At 36.6% G+C, this 22,029-nt stretch overlaps 3 protein-coding genes across 3 annotated transcripts; 2 read left to right on the plus strand and 1 right to left on the minus strand.

Annotated features, from left to right (window-relative positions):
• Positions 1-470: 470 nt before the first annotated feature.
• On the minus strand, positions 471-3,741 carry LOC131335085 (large ribosomal subunit protein eL34-like). The gene is made up of 4 exons (XM_058370277.1): positions 3,563-3,741; positions 3,266-3,345; positions 956-1,065; positions 471-816 (listed from the first exon to the last, which is right to left on the minus strand). The coding sequence occupies exons 1-4, from the start codon at positions 3,639-3,641 to the stop codon at positions 726-728; spliced, it is 360 nt and encodes a 119-aa protein (XP_058226260.1). The 5' UTR covers positions 3,642-3,741; the 3' UTR covers positions 471-725.
• An 8,868-nt stretch (positions 3,742-12,609) lies between these two features.
• Positions 12,610-13,274, plus strand: LOC131335086 (mini zinc finger protein 2-like). Its single transcript, XM_058370278.1, has one exon. It carries the CDS (start codon positions 12,695-12,697, stop codon positions 12,965-12,967), a length of 273 nt encoding a protein of 90 aa, XP_058226261.1. The 5' UTR covers positions 12,610-12,694; the 3' UTR covers positions 12,968-13,274.
• Positions 13,275-19,498: 6,224 nt separating this feature from the next.
• LOC131335087 (gibberellin-regulated protein 6-like) lies at positions 19,499-21,314 on the plus strand. The gene is made up of 4 exons (XM_058370279.1): positions 19,499-19,663; positions 19,813-19,848; positions 20,021-20,054; positions 20,883-21,314. The coding sequence occupies exons 1-4, from the start codon at positions 19,601-19,603 to the stop codon at positions 21,062-21,064; spliced, it is 315 nt and encodes a 104-aa protein (XP_058226262.1). The 5' UTR covers positions 19,499-19,600; the 3' UTR covers positions 21,065-21,314.
• The last annotated feature ends 715 nt before the right edge of the window (positions 21,315-22,029 follow it).

Genomic DNA, 22,029 nt, shown 5'->3' on the forward strand with positions numbered 1-22,029 from the left:
TTTACCCACATCTGACATCTCGACTAATTTTGGAAAGCCAATCTCACGGTCTCACCACTCACTTGCGAAAATAGAACACCATTATCCTCTTGATCAACCGTTTGGTCTCTTATCACCATGTTCAAGTCAATTTCCAGAAGAGAAATGATAGATGATTACTCAAATTGCCCTTGAAAATTCAATCCCGCAGGCAGTATGATTGTATATCTGGAAATTGTGTTACTAACCTACTATGAAAGCCAAACAAATGATGAGGTTACTATAAGCCAAATTCTACACCCCGAAATCAAAAGTCCCAGATCTAAATATTTTCATCTAAAGAATATCAACATGCAATCAAGAATATCCCATCTTCTGGGATCTTTCAAGGGGGGAGAACTGATCAAACCCAGTTTTCAGCACCGGTTAGTCCCAACTCAAGCGAATGAACACGAGATCAAAAACTAAATCAACTCAAGAAAATCCACTAATAAAACAAAATGGAACTGCAAGATACCAGAAGAATGCATTGTCAAAAAGATGAGGATTACAGAAAACAAAACATCAAGAGATCGATTTGTCGACAAACTTAAGAGTCTCCCAACAAGTCTTGAATAAACTTAAAGTACATGCCACCCTTTCAGAATTTTGGGGCACCTAAACAAAAACTTTTCCACGTCTCTTCATCATTGTCGTTATCGCATTTGAAACTTCTTCTAAGCATTATCTATACCCTGAAAAAGTTATCAGCTCTTGACTTGCTTCTCCTTTGCCTTCTGGATCTTCAGAACCTTCTTCACAATCTTTTGCTCTTCAATCAAGAATGCACGGATGATCCTACCACAAACCAGAAGGGCATAACACGTTTAGAAAACCAATTGACTTTTACCCAAGCACTTAACTTTACCCAAGAATGCTGAGTAGTGCAAATTGGACAAGGAAGAAGCCCATCATTGATGCAAGTCCAGTGAGTTACCTCTCCCTAACAGCACTTCCAGACAAAACACCACCGTAGGCACGGTTAACAGTTCTGCGGTTCCTGGACAATCTAGATCTCTTGTATTCAGCAGGTCTCAAGTGAGGAATCTGCAAACAAATAGCATTGTTTAAAAGAAGTTATAACATCTTTACTTGTACTGCCAGTGCATGTCCATTCATTTAGGAAATTGTATAACTGAGTGCCTATATAGTATCTTAATCCACAATAAGAGAATCTACATGTGGCCAAAAAAACAAGATTTTAGAAGTCAAGGAGGAAAAAAGGCTATATTTTCCAGAGTGAACCAGTTCAGTTCATCACAACACAAGAACACTGAAGGTTTACAAAAGAAGTGACAAAAAAAATAAACAAGTACAAACAAATACTTTTGCTGCTACAAAAGAGAATCTAATTACAAGGAAACTGGCTCAGGAAATTTAGTACACAAAAAGAACCCTCATCCATTGATAAACCATAAAAAATTGACAATGCATGTAAATGCAGCCTCATTCAAATGTCAAGAACAATCCTAAAAACCCAATACCGTGGTAAAACATGGTCAGAAAGTAACTAAGCTTAATATGAAGTCAAAGTAACAATGACAAGTTAGATTAGAGTTCTTGAATGGCAAGTTACTATAACTTAGATTTAGAGTACCAGAAAAAAATACAGTATTCCATTAGCTATCACATATCTACATCCAGCTAATGAGTTTACTCACACAGCGGCCAGCGCAACAAACCCACAAAGTTCTGTGGAAACAAAGCTCCACTCCCTTCACTCGGAACTTTTACGGACACAGAACCATCAACCATTTACAATAAAAATGAAACATAAGGGTAGCTGTGGTAGCTATTTCATTTTCAGTTTTCTGCTTTTCTTCACAATTTCCAAAATTAGAAACAAACGTATGTTTGGTTGCCTATTTTCATGTTCAAAAAGTGCAAATGACTTTCGAAATTGTTGACAATGAAGGAGGTGGAAAATGTAGCTTTCATTATTTTCAAGTCTAAAACCGGCTGCAATTTCACGAAAGCCACATGTGATCAGTGCCGGGGCACTCACCTCCCCCAGCTGGGCCTGAGTTCAAATCTCAGCAACTTTATCATCACATATTAAAGGGATTAAACGTGACATCCCTCCCTCCCTATCTCTCTCTCACTCCAGCAGCTACAAAACCTATAAGGTGCCAAGGAGATTTGCAGGTCGAGAGATGAGGAGAGTAGAATTGGGAATGTTTTGAGTAGTACATATATGAGGAGGGAGAGTAGGATAGGGGATGTTGTGACAGCATTAGAGCAACTAGGAAGGAAGAAGCAACAGTAACAATGAGGCATGTTAATGCCATCTTCCTCCTCTTTTTGCTTTTTGTAAAAATAAGGTGACACAAACATGTTTTATATTTCTGTTTTCTTAAATAAAAAATGAAAACTTGTTCACAATAACCAGAAAATAAGACATGGCAAATTGGCAGTGTTACCAAACATACCCAAAGCAATACAATGTATCAGTTTCTAAATATGTACATGCATCTAAATTACTGGATCTCTTCAGACATCCTTTAGTTGCAACAATACAGTTAAGTAACTCTTGAATCCCCAATCAATTTTTTTTTTTTACTGGAACCTGAGTTTAACCTTTCCGCACACTGGTGCATACTGTACACATTACATGATTCGATCAACGTCTAGATTAGGCAGCCGACTAGTCAGTGCTTAGTCCCTGCCGGGCGCTAGGAGGCTGACTAGTCAGCCGACTCAGCCCCTAGGCGCCCCTTTTCTGCCCGACTAGATATTTAGAACATTGCTCAAAACAAAACCTTTCAACGCACTAATTTGTTCAATACGCAACCAAACAAATGGAGATATTTCAAAAAGGTAGTTTAACTAAGGGGGAAAGCTGAAGCATGATGGAGAAAGTAGAAATGTCATCAGTGAATCTAAGATGGTAGGCACATGCACCCCCAACTTCAGAAGGAAATGACCAGTTTCTTCTAGTTTTGCAATCCTTGAATTACACAGAATTCTAGCATTGTGAATTTGGGAACCTTACGCAGAAATCATAAGCAAGACTACATTCAAGGAACGCACAAATAGCCAAATAGGCGACACCCCAACATTGTCCTCTCCGGAAAATATAGATAATATCATAAAGACAAATCATCTATTGAATAACAGGACTCCCACAAATTATAGAAGGATTTAACAGTTGCCCAATCAAATACAAGAAACAAACAAAATACTAGAAAAATCAGTATGAAGATGCACTCATAATCGTCTAAATAATGAAATGCAGAAAAATACATACCCCTTGGATTCTCTTTCCAGTAACAGGACACTTGGGTCCACTGGCTCTCTTCTTAGTGCTCTGATATACCAACTTCCCTCCTAAATTCCACCAAGAAAATTAGCTCATTTGAGTAATCTACTACGATCATTATCACAATTGTCTGAACAGACAAATACCGATCAATACAATAAAAGCATTCAACGCAACAAAATAAGATGAATCAGAAATATGAAATTGGAGTACTAGATACATACATAATGAAATGCATATACGTTAAGAAAAACAAAACCAAAAATTAGGGTTTTGGAAGAGTACCAGGGGTTTTGACGACCCTGTTCTGGTTGGATTTGGTGGCATAACTGTGCCGTTTCCGATACGTGAGCCTCTGAACCATCTTTCTGTGCTTGCAGCTCTCTCTCTCTCTCTCTCAGATGAGGCGGCAGCAAAAGGGTTAGTTAGGAGCGAGAGGCGGTATATATATGGTCTTACAGTGTGTAATGCCCTAGATCTAACGGCCGCTGTGGAACCCGTCAACGGATGAGATTAATGATTTGTTTTTTTTTTGGATATACGATTAAGGCGTAATTACATCTTGCCCCTTGAACTATCACATTTTTCAAATTATTATATCGGTTTTGCTAACCTCCGCCCACTAGGCGAAGGATAATATACACATACTTTCAAACAAGTTCGGATATCAATGCATATTTCACGGATATTAATACACTTTCACAAATATCAATATACATTTCTCGGATATCAATGCACCTTTTTATCTATTATCCTACCCATTTGGGCGGATTTTAGCATATTCCTTATTATATTCTTTAAGAATACAAAGTCCTTTACTGGATTACCTTAAACTACCATAATGATTTTGATGATGCAAGGGTATAGAGAGGTGTTAATCCCTTGTAGCAGTAACCCGAATTCGAGCAAGTGTGTCCAATTCCACCAAACCGACTTGAAGGGAAATTGTTTCTCGCAAGCAATCACAACCCTTACACACACCTTGGAGTACTTTGTCCTGGATAACCATACAAAACCCAAGTAGGCAGGTCAAGATCCTACGAGGTACCTACTACCCACTACTCGAAGTACCCTCCCAAAATTAAAGAAATATGTGTCTATTAGGTTCGTTTTGGGGGATAAAATCGAGGGAAGTTGATGGATATGGGTGAGTAGAAGAACGCAAGTCAAACAAAAAGTCTTGTCTTTAATCTTGCTAGATATGCTTATTATTCTAGTCATTCTACTCATATTTTGGGAGAGAAAAAACCATTTGAAGACTATTTTGGGCTCTTGGATGACTATTTTATATACGGCTTGATACTACTAAAGGCCAAAGTTGGGAAGTTTGGATAGTTTCAGGGAGTGAGGTGTTAAGTTTTAAATTTTAGTAGAAAATTTGAAAAGATATGATAATTTAGGGGAATAAGATGTTACTAAGCCTTTGTAAATGGAAAAAGATGGCAGTGTTTATAAAGTTTGTTGAAAGGGCCTCCTAAATTTGTTCAAATTCGTGGAAGATCCTAAACTATTTAAAGTTTGTTAGAAAGGCCTCCTAAATTTGTTCAAATTTGCGAAAGATCCTCAACTTGTTTAAATATGCAGAACAGCTCCCTCGGTTGGTGGGCTTCAAAGTGGACTCAACTAGTTTATAAGCTCAATGAAGAAACTATTTACAATTTGAAGATCGTTACACTTACATTCTTAAATTTGTGACTAAGACCTCAATGAGTGATTAAAAAGATTAAAACTTGGTAGGTAGAATAAAAGTGTCAGTTTTAGCTAGTAAGGGTTGAAACGAAGTTTTAGCTAGTAAGGGTTGAAACGAAGTTCTTTGCATTAGAGTATAAGGTAGCTATAATTGGGCTAACACTCCAATTATTTATACAAGGTAGCTATAATTGGGCTATAACACTCCAATTTTCATTAGAGTACAAAGTAGCAGAGGCTATAGTTAGAGTTTACACTCTCGTGATTTTACCGCTAATGAGTGCCTGAACAACAACTCTCAAATCTTTTGCTTTTGGAGTGGTGCCGAACAATGCTGCTTTTGGTGCAGGAGATGCCCGCCATAGGGCTTCCTATCCAAAAGAAATTCCCAAACTCGTTTTTCAGTAAAACACCAAAAGTTGTTTCATGATCTTAAATATAACAGTACTATATTCGTGTAAGAAAATAAAAACGACCGACATTTTTGAACTCTTGATTATCAGTCAAATTTGGTAAATATTCTGTGGTCCAATACTCAATTAATCTATTGAGAAGAAAAGTCTGTCAAAGTGGACCATACACTGAATGTTTTGCATGATTCAAGACAGAAGGCCAAGTACCCTGTTCGACAGGAACGTTTGGCATCAATCAACACCCAGTTTTTTCTCAAACTAAGTAAGCAAGCATTTCCAAATTAATCTTCATGATTAATTACTTGGATCAGTGAGTGAGACCCTTTTCGGTGATTTGTTACGTCAATTCCATTATTCAAATTAAAGAGAGAGGGGGGAAATGGAGTAATTTGGAAGCCTAAGATCCTTTAAATTACATAGGTCCCAAAGCAATCTTTTGCCTAAGACATGGGGTTCGGTTGGTGAGAAGCACTGTGGGGGCTTTCACTCTCCTCCTCATAAACACAATCACACTTTTCTTTAATTAGGTCCCTACAACCCTCAAATCTATCTATTACCATCCCTAAGTTAGTACTTAATTATGCGCGGTGAAAGAATGATATTTTTCACCAATTTATTTTACTATTTTTTTTTTATAACGCGGTGTGCTTAGTGCTTATGTATACCTCGAATATTCTCGGAGCCTAAAGATAACGTCAACTCGCACAGCGTATTCACATGACAAAAGCAATGCATAGAAGTACCCATCGACTATTAGATGTTACACCACTCTATAGAAAGTAGAGAGATATGGTAATTAATTTTGAAATAGTAGTAAACATCATACCTCCTAGAAATTCTTGCAGTTAATGATTATCGGAATGTAGTAGGTAGCTCCATAGAACATAATCAAGCGCCCTTGAAATCCAAAACATAGGATCCATATTTTGGCCTGGGGGCTGCAAATGAACCGAGTAGCTCGAAAGCTTGGCTCGGCTTGTTAACACTCAGTTTTCGGCTCGTTAACCTTTAGCTCGGCTCGTCTACGAGCTCGAACCCGAGTTTTCGGTTCTTTTAAAGAGGCTCGTTTAATAAATGACTAAGCTCAGCTCGTCTGCTCGATCACGAGTTTTTCGCTTGGTAAGTAAATGAGCCGAGCTCGAGCTCGACAAAACTCGGTTCGGATCGTTTGCATCCCTAGCTAAATTCGGCCTTTCGTAGATGGAATTGAGATCTCAATTTTAGTGGTTGGTTGGGTAGGAGTCACGCCAACAAATCTTTGCATAAGAGGGAAAAATATTGATTATATCTTTCCCACCGATTAGGAAAAAATATCAGAACATTTGATAGAATAGATAAACAGACTGAAAACCTTCAACAGTTTACAAAAAATTGACGAAAATGTATAGACCGTTGATATGGTCTTTAGTTTGACTATATACATATTTGCAAACACATATATATGAGGTACCATTTCCATGTGCACCGATACCCCCTATCATTCAAGGGCTTGTTTGTTCGGGAGATTTGAGGATGGTATGTATCGGAGATATAATGCCGCAAACCCTAGAAGTTCGACGTTTACTAGTGCTTCAGTACGGACGCGATCGAGTACATATTTCCACACATCCTATATCTCAGGATGTGATCAAATCCTATGGGGTGAGATTACATATATATTTCCTCCGTTCTCATTTGCTCAATTGATTACTAATTTGGCTCATGAATATACAGGGATGGAGCCAGGGAGAGATCAGTAGGGGCGGTCGCCCCTGCAAGAAGAAAAAAAGAAACATTATTATTATATGTAAAAAATAATAATTCATATGAAAGTATATAGGCTCGCTCCTGTATAGAATTTTGAAAAAAAAAATATAATAGTAACATTTGAAATACAATGATACCAACATTAATTACTAAATGCTAAGAGTTAAAATATAACAAAACATAAAACTAGAGGGTTAATATTATGAATATTCAAGTAATAAACTTCCACCTTAGATGGGTTTAGTGTTTTACAGTTTTTTTTCCCTAAAATCTCAATGTCACACCACCCCCTCTCGGCACAAACATCTCCAATTGTTAAGACTTCAAAGGCAATTTCAAGAAAATAGCAACGGAGGAGAAGAGATTTTGAAAACCCTAATTAAGTAATTTTAGTGAAATCTAAGTTGTAAGTATGTCTTTCCCCAATTGTTGTTCTAAACTTCTAATTCTTTGTTTTTTGACTGGTAAAATCAAGTAACATGGAAGCCCATGTACTGAATTCGTTCAATTGTGGTGAATGAAAAAAAAAAAAAATAAGACACATACATCAAAATCGATCACATTAGTTAAACCAATTTTATGCATTTATGTTATTTTGAGTTTTAATGTATTTACATTATTATGCATGTGTATTTATATTTTTTTCTCGCATACATGGTCACTCCTGCGTAATGAAATTTCTGGCTCCGTCCCTGTGAATATAGTAAAGTTAAATACCTACTATGACCCTACATGCTTAGCAATAAATGCAAGTAGCAATGGCAGGCCTAGGTGTTTTTTTTTTATTTTTGGTACCTCGGAAATTTCATACTCCCTCCGTCCCAATTTAGTTGTCACTTTTTGGAGTTCGTGCCACTTTTCAATTGATTATATCTTGTAATTTATAATGTTTTAGGTGATTTTGAAAACATTGTATTATAGAACAAATCGAGATCTATCAAACAAGATCCATATTGGATATAAAATTCATTACCAATTTAAAGATATAATTAGTTTTTTAATCCAGTTAGAATAGAACTGGGACAAGTAAATTGGGACGGAGGGAGTACAACTAAACGAGAAAAGTCCACAACATAGCGTAGCAAATACTAATAAAACGATAATACAGACCTAGGAAGGCCACAAATACTTAATCTAGTGGCTGCCTAAGGTTAAGTCTGTCCCTAATTATGAAGAGGAAAAGAAAAAAAAAAGCCTTCATGTAAACAAGCAAGAACTATTCTAAAAATCTTCGTGTAAAAATATCGAAACAAAATAGAGTGGTGATCAAACCGTCATCTGAAAGACCAAATCTATCTGATTAAATTAATTTTATATTTTTCCTTATTAACTCAATTCCTCTATGAAGGGAAAACAAAACGTAGTTGCATGATGAAATTAATCCCTCTATGAATCCATATCTCTAGATAAATCAATAATCAAATTAAGTCTCTAGTAATTATTTTGCGTGGATATATGACTCTGATCAATGCATGAAAAGAAAGGTGAGGAAGAGCAGATTGATTGATTAACTACTCAATCAATCACCCTCTTTAATGAGCATTTTGATAAGATTAGCTTTTGTTAATTTAAAGTTGCACTCTTTTTTTTTTTTTTGGTCATACAGTATTAGGGGTTACCGACTTACCAAGTTAGTAGTTGCAACGGGAGTCGAGCTCCTACTTGATGAAGACTCAAACTTAAGACCTCTCCCTTAAGACGGAAAGTAATGAACCAACCCCACTAGCTAGGTGGTGTTCCTTGTTTTAAAGTAGCAGTTAGAAACAATGGCGGAGCCAATATCTTGACTCGGGAGGGCCGGCTTAAAAGTTTTTTTTTATCAGAACATATATTTATTATATCATAAGGTTTTTCCTTTTCGATTCACTATATTTGTACATTAAAATGATTCTTTAGGCTAATTAAACTGTCACGTGTTTATTTTTTTATTTATGAAAGAAATTAAGATATGAAAATGTAAAATAACTGGTTTTTAAATCAAATCGAACCAAAATTAAAATTATAAGTAGCTATACACGAATAATTATCTGTAATATTCAAAATCAGGTATGTACAAAATAAAAATTTTTAAACTTGGACGCTCGGGTAGCTGGGGCCGGGGCCCCCTGAGCCCCAACATAGCTTCGCCCCAGCTTAGAAACCTAAGTTTTTGAGCTTGTCCCTAAACTAATCACCAACTGATCAAATGTGAACCCCAAGGGGTTTGGTCAAGTGGTTGTGAGAAAGCAATAAATGCTCCTCCGTGATGTCACAGGTACCATTCCCACAGAGACCAAACATTCCAAACCTTGGGACTACTGGGGGGCCGGTTATGCCCGATCGTTACCTTCATTGTCCCGAAATTAGTCGAGATGTGCGCAAGCTAGCGCGGATATCCGGTCATAAAAAAAAACGATCAAATGTGATGCCATTTTGCTATGGCTCCTTAAATCTTTGTAACTGATAAAAAAAAAAATTCGCTGTAAAAAGAAAAAACAAGATGATCAGGATCAATTGGCATGATAGCTGTGTTGATGCAGAGATTACACAAATTATACAAAAGCTTTTGTAGATAATGTTTTGCTTCGAAAAGAAAACTGGCAGCTAGCCTAGAGTACTTGTTTGAATTAGATATGCTGATCTTGATCGTGCATTATTTTCCATTTTTGTGAAAACGATCACCCAATTACTTGTGGATGTGGAAAATAATAGAGATTTGAGTTGCTTGTGATGGAAACCCATCAATTCAAGAAAGTGACAAAACATTAATATGGGTGTTAACTGTAAATGATCATTTGATATAAAAAACAAAAACAAAAAACACCTGTAAATGATCATGGGTCTCACCTCTTGTGAATGTTGTGTTCACTTTTCTTTTTTTTTTTGCCATCCGTTCAACTTAATCTATTCTATTTTAGGGGACTTGGGAAAGGAATGAGTGCTTACGGGAGTATAAGAGAAAATTAGCAAGGATTGTGCAATAGTTGTCCGGGAGTAGCTACCTCAATGCACGAGTACTCCTCCCGTTGTGTTAATTACTACAAGGTTTTTTTATGTATAATGATAATGGAAACCTTTTTCTGGTAATAAAAAAAAGTATCAATCTTGTTGCGATCATCTCTTCGGATCATTGATGCATTTTTCCTAGTCTCCGTTTAATAGTTGTAATCTCCACTGAGGTTAATAAAATTCTTTTTCATTCGTTATTACAAAAAGAATTGTGCAATAAGCTAATATATATATATATATATATATGAATATATAGGCATATGTGTACATGCATGTGACAAACTTTGCATTACAAGAAAGGTAAACCATTTCAAGATGTAGATTTTTTTTTTCTTGTATATAATCATGATTTATATCTCATCTCAGCGATATGAATTGGAAAAGTATATGAATGTAAACCAAAGTTTGAAAACGTTTATACAAGATGAAAAAGATAGCGTAAAAATTTTAACCAAATAAAATAAAAATATAGAAAAAAAAAACCAATAAAACCATGTCAATAAGTTTGGAAAAAAAAATGGACGAAAGGGCCCTAAGTTATCAAGCTCATGATTTTTAGGTCAAGCCAGACAAATGCTATTGGCATCAATTCAGTACACCCCACAACCGGCCTTTTAAGAATCTGTCTTGGGGCCCACGGAGAAATTGATTTTGATGAAGCCAGCTTTTAAGTGAGTCTAAAACAACACCAATCACTATTATTGTGGGCCACAATGAAAAAGCTGTCTTTTTATATTAGGGTTCTACGTTTTACATATGAAAGATATTATTATTCCATGCAATTAGTTGTTGGGAGGTTGGACAATCACTTCATAGCCCTCCTTCTAGCTAGGGTTTGGGAGAGGAAGGATCTAATGACATGATTAATTATGAGTATAAGAATGATAAAGTTAATTAACTTTCAAACCTCGCTGTAAAACGATGAGATTGGATTCCTATGGATTATTCAAAAACTGCGAGTTATAAAAACAAAAACAAAAAACGAAACATACATGATGCATGTAAGCTTTTTAGAGGGAGATGGTGTAACATTTAACATAGTATTAGAGGATCGAGGCCATTGATCTTGTTACAAATGGTCATTCAATACGGAAAATGTTACAATACATATATAGTCTATATATTTCTAGTTACTCACCTTAAGTTCATAGCATAAAAATATTTGGATTTTCTTGATGTTTGAATAGGAATCCATAACATTTGTGCAACACAATTGATTATATCAAGACAATAACTCACAATTGTAGTACTATGAAGGGATGATATAATGATTTTTTGTGCATACTAGCATCATATATATCTGTGCAATGCACTGAACAATTTGTATATAAGCGGATGATTTGAAATCATGAAAATCAACTTTTTATGAATCTATGGGGAAAAAAAAAAAAAGCATGTAAATTTAGATTCATAAAAAAAAATTATAATTTTACATCATCCGCTTTTATATAATTTGTCCCGTGCATGCATCGCACAGGTATGATGCTAGTATGGCAATACCCAAATGGCAAATGTGTGAGGTGTATTAATTGTGGATTTTCAATTCTAGGTACAGTATAGTTGTATATATACATTTTCATTCACAAGAAATTTGGAAAGTGTCTCCAATCCTCAAAAAGACTGGACTGGCCATCTAATCGGGCCACACATGCTTATGCCCCTCTAATTCTATTATCCAAACATGGAATAAGCTACGAAAGAATCGATCTGGAATCCAAGTAGCTGATCTGATGCATTCAAGTCCTTTTCATCGGAATGTTCACACATATATAACACAATGAATGCTTATAAATACCTTCTCTATTTCCTGATAATTTGATATTAATGTCCAACATTTTTCGTTCGGGAGCTGCAATATTGTGAGAATAGATTCTCTCCCAATGCGTTTTGAAAACTACACGTTAGAGGTACAATCTAAGAATCAGCCGTGGAGAAGCTTTTTCATGCGCATTTTGAATTATCTTCTCAAATTCATAATTTATTTTGAGCATTATCTTCAAAATACTCATTCATAGTCTATTTTGGAGCACTATCCTCCCAAACATTATACCATATTCATAATTTGTTATGATCATGATCCAAAATTAGTAACTCAATACAAAATAATTAGGCTACCAAAGGGGGCCTTTAGAATGGAACCAGACATTCTATAGCGGGTAGAAAGTCCCTTATGGTCAAGCCCAAAGGAGTTGCTACGCTGGTTGCCCCCTCCCACCCTTTTTTAATGATCAAAAAAAAAAGGGGGGCTTTTAGAATGGAATTGTGCACAACACATAATGCAATATATCCGCGGCCAAACACGTCCATAGTGACAAAGGATCATAAAGAAAAAGGGACAAAACACTAATAAAACCAATTGATAATGGCAGTTTAATTGCAATTTGGTCCTTACACCATACATTACTCGGGGCTAACAGCCAAACGTGGCCTTAACTTAATCTGAAAAAGCCATTACGAACAAGTTTACTGTCTATAAATATGTCCTCTAGGGTTAGGGTTACCCACAAAGCAAGTATATTAGCCGTCTCTCTCTCTCTCTCTCTCTCTCTCTCTCTCTCTCTCTCTCTCTCTCTCTCACTTGATGCCAACATCCAGGTTGGATAAATCGTCAGGAGAAGAAGAAATGAGGAAGCATGAAGCGGTAGTGAGGTCTACTACTTCATCTTTAACAGTCAGGACTATTGTGAGATATGGAGAGTGCCAGAAGAATCACGCCGCAAGCATCGGTGGCTATGCTGTCGATGGATGCCGGGAATTCATGGCTTCAAGTGGGGAGGAGGGCTCCACAGCTGCCCTCACTTGTGCCGCCTGCGGCTGCCACCGCAACTTCCACCGGAGGATAGTTGAAGACTAAGGTGGTATATTCGTGAATTTTCATCTATAAAGAAGAAAGAAAACTCGATGGTATAATCGTGAATTTTCATCTATAAAGAAGAAAGAAAACTCTCTCTCTCTCTCTCTCTCTCTCTCTCTCTCTCTCTCTCTCTCTCTCTCTCTCTCTCTCTCATACATATGAGATGGTTGAAGTAAGTTTGATGGTTGAAGGACATGACCAAAAAGTCTACATGGTAAGTATCTATATATATAGAGTCTCAAAAAACAAGAAATTAAGCGTGTATGTAATCTTCTTGAAATTAAAAGAGTTATTGTAATTTTCTTTATTTTTCTTCTTTTTCCATGAATTAATTAATTGGTGGTACTTGATTAAGAGTTCCTATTGAGAAAGTTACGAACTAAGACGAAAAAAAAAGATGGATCTCATGTATGTGAATTTTTATTTTGATTTTGATTGTTTTCATCTTCCCCTATTTTTTTCCAATAATTTCCCTTTGAATTCCTCTATGAAGTAAAAATATCTCAATTATTTCTTTCAATTGATGCAAAAATGGCGAAACTATGGACAAAAGTGTTTTATTTTCCATTCAAAAAGATAACACAATTTTCAGAAAATAACAAATAATATAAGACTGGGGAAGTACCAAAAAGGACTTCATGAAACAAATTTATTTTTACTCTTCGTAAGTTCAGGTGGGAAAATTTGACTCTTATTGGGATTCAGTCTGCCTAGCCTTTCTTTTCTCACCAAATGCAGCGTTGGCAAGTCATTAAATTAGATTGCTTTTCAGGCTGTTCCATTAACTCGAACCATGCAAAAACCTCCGGACACATCTTCCGATACATAAATTGGGCTGGAAGCCTAGATCAGTGTAGCTCCATCTTGAAAGCTCTCATCATGGTGTAATTAACTTTTTCAAGGCTCTTGGGCCCATATAAGCCTAATCATGTTTGTGGTTATGGTGTATTATTTTCTTTAACAATGTCCTTAAAAGGTAATTTGCCAAACTTGAACTGACACGTACCCACTCCTACAATTTTGTTGGCTTCCTTTCTTTTACTAATTGGTTCCATGAAGGGACTTTTAATTGTAAAACCAAGCAATTAAAGGAATTGAGAAGATTATTTGGAATCATAATTTGGAATCTTAATTAAGAAGTTTTGGAAATTTGGTTCTTGATTGTAATACCAACAACGTGATTTGAACCATAATGGGAAGACTTCTGAATTTAAAGCGTGTAATCTACTTATGGGATAAGATGGGCTCCATAGAATCAATGGTCATGAACTCCTTTTCATAATTAGCTGTCTGGGTCAGCTTACGAGCATCTCGACTAATTCTGGGGACCACAAACTGGACACCGTGTGCTAGTGGAGGCTCCACTTGAAGTCAGAGCAAATGTTCCGATTTGATCAACCCTAAAAGAGTTGATAGCACCCGAGAGGTTTCAAACCTAATGCCTTAAGTTTAAAAACTGATACTTTAAGACGAAACAAATCCTAGGTCTCAAGTCTTAACCACTAGGCCAACCCCTTGGACTAATGGTTATGAACTTCCATAAACCCTTTGTTATTAATCTTAGAGTGTGTAAACGTAAATACTATTCAAATTCACATCTGGATGATAAATCTGACCCACTAATCTTTATTAGTATGACTTTTTTGTATTTTGGAGATGTTTTGCTGTTCTAACCTGATAACAAACTGTACTAAAATTAATTCGAAGGGATTAGTGTGATGGGAGCATGGTAGTAGTAAGAAAGCACTTACTCCCAAAAGCTCACATGTTTGCCCCTCCCAGCAGCCAGCAAAAAACTCCTAGGGCTACTGAACGTTTTCAGAAATTCGAAATTAGGCGAGGCCTGATTAAGTTGGCCCCGACACCTGATTATAATAAAAGGACAAAACCAAAACATAGCGTCTCCCCTCCTTGATAGTCGTATATGATCGTATAATCCTATTCGTGTCTCCTTCCAAATGAAAATCTCTCTCAACATAAATTGAGATCCAAAGGAAATTCATCATTTGACTGACCTCCTCTATATACTGTTATGGCTGTTCATCACAGCTAGCATATATGCTTTACATATATATAGCATGTGAGAGCTAGCGGTGCTGCAAGAAGAAGAGTCGAAGTTAGGTTTTTATTGAGAGTATGGAGTGATCGATGAGTGACCAAACATTCAGGTATGTGTTAATTTCGAATTGGGTATGTGTCGATTCTGGGATACCACTTCCATGCTAAGGTGACAGCATGCTTTTTGGTACTGATCGACTCTGCATTATTAATCTTGGGATTGACCACACAAACAATTAATTAATGTCTTCATTTTAGTACTAGTAGTAGTAGTAAATTTCTCCAGAATGATTTGATTAATTAATGGGTTTGTTAATTATATATAGAGTAAGTTGGACTTAGGGCCCCGTTTGAGATATCTTAATTAAACCCTAGCTATAATTGGCCTTTTGCTTTTCGAAGAATGAAAAATGTGACTGGAAAAGACCTTAATTATACTAGTATCTGCTTATAGTAAATTAATTTAAATAAGCCGGCCGGCCACTTGTTTTTAATTAAGAGCTAATTCCACTAATACCATGTTTGTTGGTAGAAAAAATATACTAATACTATACTACCATGACTGGAATATATACCAAGTGGTTTTTCACTTTTTCTGCTTCTTTAATTGTCCCATGCATCACTTCTTCTTTTTTAGGAGGAATTAAGTTCAAATGCTTAAGCTCCGGCCCTTCAAATCCTTAACCCACTACCACTAAATTTCTTACAAGAAAAAGTGACTCTATGTGAAGCAACTTTTCCAAAATAATTTCATTTTTTTATGGGCAAAAAATAAAACATTTCCGTTTTCCACAAATATACATCAACTGGTTTTGATTCAATCAAGGTGCAGTTCAAGCTAGAAAGGGTTTGTTTTCACTTGGACCTTCTTCTTTTTTTGTCATACGGTATACATCAGCGGAATTTAGCGGATTGTTAGTATGTTAGTCAACGGGGGGTTCACTTGGTTTATCTATGGCTCAAACCGGTGGCGGAGTCAGGATCTCCACTCGGGAGGGGCCGAACTAAGAGGAGAATTTTTTTTTTGACAAAAATGAAATTATAAAGATTGATTAAGTATATTAAAATAGAGTTTAAAATTTAATTAAGTATGCTAAAATAAGGGTTTAACCATCAAAATCATAAGATGTGATTATTTGTTTTTTTTTTTCCAAAAAGAAAATTTTGAAATGACTATGGGAGTGTTAGTCCACTTCACATGTGGCAAATTGAGTAACAGCCTAGTGAACATACTATGCTCCTTACACTATGTGAGAGTTCAAATCCCACCAACTTCATCCCCTTTCTCATAAATTAGTGGTAGTAGAATAAGATTTATGTTAAATAAATAAAAACTTCACATCCAAAACTCAAAAATAATTAATTAATTAATAACCAACCGGGGGGGCCTTGGCCACCCCAGCCCCTTAATGGCTCCACCATTGGCTCAAACGTTCCAAGTCTAATACTATCCAAACCCTTGTTCCCTGAGCATATATATAGATAGATTCAAATCATAAATTCTAACCCATGTCATTATATCATTTTATGATACCTGCTTTAGTCAAGGGTTCTTGCTCAGATGTTACATTATGTTATTATGCATGTATAATTTTGGGTCCACATGCTACCTATTATGTCATGTGCATATACTGGGCGTGCATTTTTAATCTCGCTTGTGCATATTAGTCTTGTCCGCGCGTAGAATGGGTTGAAAGCCAGTGCTAAACACACATGAGGGGAATATTATTGAGAGGTGTTTTGTCAATCGATAGGATCAGGGACGGAATCAGGATTTGATGAACGCGGGGGTCGAACTTTGAACAAGAAAATTTCAAGGTTCGAAAATCTAATAGTTTGTTTGGTTTAGATTTTGAGGGAAGTTTTTTGGGTAATAAATGGAGAGAGATAAAAAAAAATAAAAATAAAAAGTGAAATGAGATTAATAATTAAAGAAAAACTTATGGCAGACCGTGTGTAGAGCAAGAATTGGATTTGAGACTCAAAACGAACACATTCTTAAAGCATTTAAATGCATAAATAACAGTCAATACAAAATACAATATCTAGGTGTTTTTAACAAATAAAAAAACTAATACTGATATTTAAATTTGAAAGAAAAAAAACCCCGAAACTACGTGGGGGCCTTGGCCCCCATAAGCCCATACACAGTTCCATCATTAGATAGGATGGGATAGGAAAAAGGGTGCTGCAATGCAATTTGCACCGATAAAACTCGAACCCAGACATTTTACTTTATAAAAAAGTGTCACGATCGCTAGACCAATCCCTTGCTGAATTAGGGCCGAAATTGGTGAAAGAGCGCTTCGTTGTTGAATCCCAAATGTGAGCATTCCAAAAGAGGAGAACGGCCCAAAGGGCCACAATATGACTCATACGATAATGGCCCAGTTAAGATAGCCCAACAACGACAGCCCAAGCATCTATCATCCCTTCCACCTTCTCTCCATTCCATTCCATACCTTTAAGGGCCCGTTCCACTAAAAATTCCATTTAAGACGGCCCAAATTGGTATATCTGCTAGATTTTCCTTGCTGTGTTCGTCGAAATGAACCAATAATACATAAAAGTTTCATGCAAAACTAACAGACGCGAAAGCAATTTGAATAAAAACAAAAAAAAAAATCAGTAGTCCACTCCTTTTTAATTAGTGGAAACACCTCCGGAGGGCACCATAGAGTATGGAAATTGTAATTTACCAGAAAAGTTGTGGCAAAATTATGCTCCTATTAAGATTATTGGGCGAAAATGGAAAACAGAGAGAGAGAGAGAGAGAGGGAGAGGGGAAGAAAAGACGTGGGTGGGCCCACGGGCACATTGTGAAGCACTGTGTTTTGAAAGGAGAGAGATGGAGCCCAGCGAGAAATTTTTATGTATTCCGGAGATACCAACTCTCTTGGTATTTTTTTTTGGTTCGTTTCTCATCTTTTGGTCATATTTTGATCATATATGATCGGTTTCGTTCATTTTGTCGAGTTCAACAAAACTTTTAATGATACCAAAAATCGTGTTCATCAGACTTTATTTGATACATAATCGGCACACGTGAAATGAAAAAAAAAAAAAAAAAAACCAAAATTGGGTTCTAATTTAGTGTGTTTTTGGATCCAATTTTAGTTTTCTTCAATTTTCACTTGTGTTGATTATGTACCTATTAAAGTTCAATGAACACCATTTTCTGTATGATTATGATTCTCACCGAACTCTATAAAATGAACATAACCGATCATTCAAACATAATCGAAAAATGGCTAAAAAATACGAAATGAACCGAAAGAGATACCAACTCCTTGGTATCCCCGATATACATAAAAGTTTTCTGGAGTCACGTGCTCCCCAGAAGCAACTCACATGCAGAGGCTCTCCCCGGGGCCCTACCGTTTTACCCTTTAATAATTTTTCTTCAATAATTTTTGAGAGATGCTACAATCACATTTAAATTTACACATCCAAATATATACTCTCTCACAAAATACAAGGGTCACACACACATTGCAGGGTCCCACACACACTACACATAGTGTGTGGAACCCTTGTGTTTTGTGAAAGAATGTGTATTTAGATTTGTGATTTTGGGTGTGGTTGTAGAATTTTTGATAATTTTTCTTCCTGTTTTTTCGAGGGTGGGGTCCAGTATCCAATAACTCATGTAACGAACGCACGTTCCCTCCTCTTTAATGCACCTAACTAACCAAATAATTACTAACTACCCTTTCCCTTTCCTTTTCTTTTTCTTTTTTTTTTTTTTATGTCCTTTCTTTCTTTTTTTATGTCCTTTCTTTTCTTTCTTTTCGGTTTTCATCATTTTATTGAAAATAGTCAAAATACACCACACATCCCTTCCTGGTCTCCACTAATTGTTGTCCTTTTCACGAATTCAACTGCCTAAAATAAGCAGAGAGAGAGAGAGAGAGAGAGAGAGAGAGAGAACCTAATAACTTTTCCACCTCTCCCTGATAGCATTATTCACGTGCATGAGCGCAAGCGAGAGTGAGAACGCGATCGCAAAAAAGATCCCAAACTAATAAAATTAGCAAGTGTTGACGGTTGAAAGCAGGTGTGTGGAGCGGAGATTGAGAGCATGAACGAATGATCCTGTTTACTGAAAATTTACGTGACCTAGGCCCTACCAAAACTCGAATTCAAAATTTCACAGCGCCTGAATACTCACGACCAACTGAGCTAGAAACCCTGGTCACTCTAATAGTTAAGTATCATTAGTGTTCGAACTGTTATAGTAATTGCTCGATGGAGTTAAATATAAGATTTAGCACTCGTAACAAGAGAGCAAAATGTTGTGCATGTTGTTGTGTTTGTAGCACTCCTCGGTTACATAAATGCTGAAGTTATATAATGCAATAGGCACAAAACTACTAGTACATAAAATAGCTTGTCCGAATATCTATTTTACGTATAAAAAAAAAAACTTTCCTAATAATTCTCGGTAGCCCCACAAGAGCAAGGGTTTGTTTTCTTCTCTTCTATTTATTGGCCACACCACAACTAACAAACCTCTGTACCTAAAGCCCCTCCCATCTTTTTCCCTTTGTCTATTGGTTACTTCGGCCCTTCTCCATGGCTAAGTTTGTTGCTTTCATTCTGTTGGCCCTGCTTGCCATTTCCATGGTTCAGACCACCGTAAGATCACCTCCCCCTCACTTCCATTACGACAGCATTTTGTACACATTTACAAATGCATAAACACACACACAACATAGTAATGGTTTAATGTGTATGCCCAAACAAGGTCTCACCCTTTTCTTCTTGTTGCCTGTCTTGTTTAACAGGTTTTGGCATCGCATGGCCATGGTGGGCATCACAAAGTACTCTCTCTCTCTCTCTCTCTCTCTCTCTCTCTCTCTCTCTCTCTCTCTCTCTCCCCACATTGTAAATGCTTGGAAGGGAAAATGCTCACACTGTTCTCTCTCTCTCTCCACATTGTAAATGCTTGAAAGGGAAAATGCTCACACTGTTTGTTTTCTATGTGATTTGCAGAAACCTTATGGTCCTGGTAGTCTGAAGAGTTCCCGTAAGTATTCACTTTGTATTCTCATTTTCTTGGGGGGTTTTCTTGGAGGGCAGCTCACCCCGTGCACTTATCCACAATGCTGGACTGGATCTGAATTTGTTTATTGTGTGCATCTTGTATTGAACAACTTTCTTGAAAGCAATAAACTTGATCCAAAATCAATAGATACATAAGTGAATTGACAACTTAATATGATTTCTATACGTTCGTCTGCGTTCAAAGCCATGTAAAATTGCATAAGTTCACATGCATCGAACGGTTCGGAACGCAAATTGAGTGCACTTGTTCAAACTAAATGGCTTTGTAAATCTACATGAATAAAGACAAAAAAATAGAGTGCACTTGAACAAAAAATGAGTGCGAAAATCAATTTCCTAAATTAATTTCTTCAACATGCATTGTTCATTGCGGGAAGTATGTAAAGAACAGGTTTAGAGAGTTTTGGAAGGATTTGGTGGATAGCAAAAAGTCCACAAATGAAGTTCTAAAACACATACTTAGAATATATTTGCGTGAGTTGTTCGATGCACATAAAATTTATGTGCAACGAACGCCTCCCAACACAAATATGTTCGAAGTTAGCATTGCTCGGGCTACATGAGGGTGGAGCTTCCCGATTGGATACACATGGGAGATTTTTCTTGTATACCTTTTATACCCTCGCTCTGCACATGGGAGATTTTTGGGCGCAGCCCGTGAAACAAAAAAAGTGAGACAGTGGTCAAAAAGCTGAAATGGACATTTATAATATGGATGTTGGTCAAAAAGTACAATGATCAACTTTGATTCTAATGTTGGCTTTTGATCTGTGTTTGGTTAAATGACTAGAATGCCCATCGCAATGCTCAAGGAGGTGCGGCCAGACCCAGTACCACAAGCCCTGCATGTTTTTCTGCCAGAAATGCTGCACCAAATGCCTGTGTGTGCCCCCAGGGTATTATGGGAACAAAGCTGTGTGCCCTTGCTACAACAACTGGAAGACCAAGGAAGGTGGCCCCAAGTGCCCTTAGAAAATCCACATTCAAATCCTTATTTACAATAGTAGCTAGATATTTATAATTACAACTAGCTACTTGATATTGAGTCATTGAGTAGTGACTCCATATATTTATTGTGTTTTTGGTGTTGTTTCCTTTGGAGCCATGACTATTAAGTATTAATTACTGATGTAACCAGTCACACCATCCTGTTGTTTAAAGAATGGGAGGGGCTAATCTATGACTGGATCTTTATGTATCCGAATCGAGACGCTCTTGATAAGTCGTGTTCGTCTTCTTCCGAATCGAGATGATCTTGAGAGCCCATCAAACTTCAGATCATATTGGCTAATATAATTAGACATATTTGACCTATAAAGATCTTTAGCAATAGCTTAAGAGCCCAACGTTTTTAAGTGACAGTTGGACCAATTGAAGGCCTTAATAATCTTTAAATCTAGCCTGAACTGATCTATATATGTTATCATGCAAATGGCACCCAACAACAGATTCAAGACTCTTTCACAACTCAGCCACAAAATAAGACTGATCTGCAATGCTAAATGAAAGTTGATGACTAATGGATACTAATTCATGAGAGAAAGCGCAAGGAAGAGGAAATAAAATTGTATGAACATTGCTTACAGCAACTGAATAATCATCTTTTAAGCAATGGCATCATTTCCATCGTAGGTCGTTTGACACAATAATTAGGAAGTGTAGTACAGTAGAGTATAACTAAGGGGAAAGATAGATCAAAGATAATTTCATATATGGTAGCTCGAAAGGATCTAACGAAACATGATATCCTAGCTCAATAGATGACCAAATTCATGTAACCGACTTCAATTGATTGGGACTTAAAGCTGCATTTAGTTTTGGTTTGGTTTCCCTACAAGGTAAGAGAAGAGAAGGACCATGTTCATTTGGGGATTTTGGATTTGTGATTCTCTCTCTGCGCACGGTTTCCTATAAATTTTCTCTCAATTATTATTCTC

This window comes from Rhododendron vialii, chromosome 8a, assembly GCF_030253575.1.
Source record: "Rhododendron vialii isolate Sample 1 chromosome 8a, ASM3025357v1".
Lineage (NCBI taxonomy): Eukaryota > Viridiplantae > Streptophyta > Magnoliopsida > Ericales > Ericaceae > Rhododendron > Rhododendron vialii.

Bases quoted from the DNA above. Each gene is read 5' to 3' on its own strand.
- LOC131335085 (XM_058370277.1), bottom strand. From the start codon at position 3,641: ATGGTTCAGAGGCTCACGTATCGGAAACGGCACAGTTATGCCACCAAA. The intron at 1,066-3,265 runs GTATGTATTTTT...ATTTGTTTGCAG, and splicing joins CTGGAAAGAGAATCCAAGGG to ATTCCTCACTTGAGACCTGC. The intron at 817-955 runs GTAACTCACTGG...GGTTTGTGGTAG, and splicing joins GGAAGTGCTGTTAGGGAGAG to GATCATCCGTGCATTCTTGA.
- LOC131335086 (XM_058370278.1), top strand. From the start codon at position 12,695: ATGCCAACATCCAGGTTGGATAAATCGTCAGGAGAAGAAGAAATGAGG.
- LOC131335087 (XM_058370279.1), top strand. From the start codon at position 19,601: ATGGCTAAGTTTGTTGCTTTCATTCTGTTGGCCCTGCTTGCCATTTCC. The intron at 19,664-19,812 runs GTAAGATCACCT...CTTGTTTAACAG, and splicing joins TTTCCATGGTTCAGACCACC to GTTTTGGCATCGCATGGCCA. The intron at 19,849-20,020 runs GTACTCTCTCTC...TGTGATTTGCAG, and splicing joins GCCATGGTGGGCATCACAAA to AAACCTTATGGTCCTGGTAG.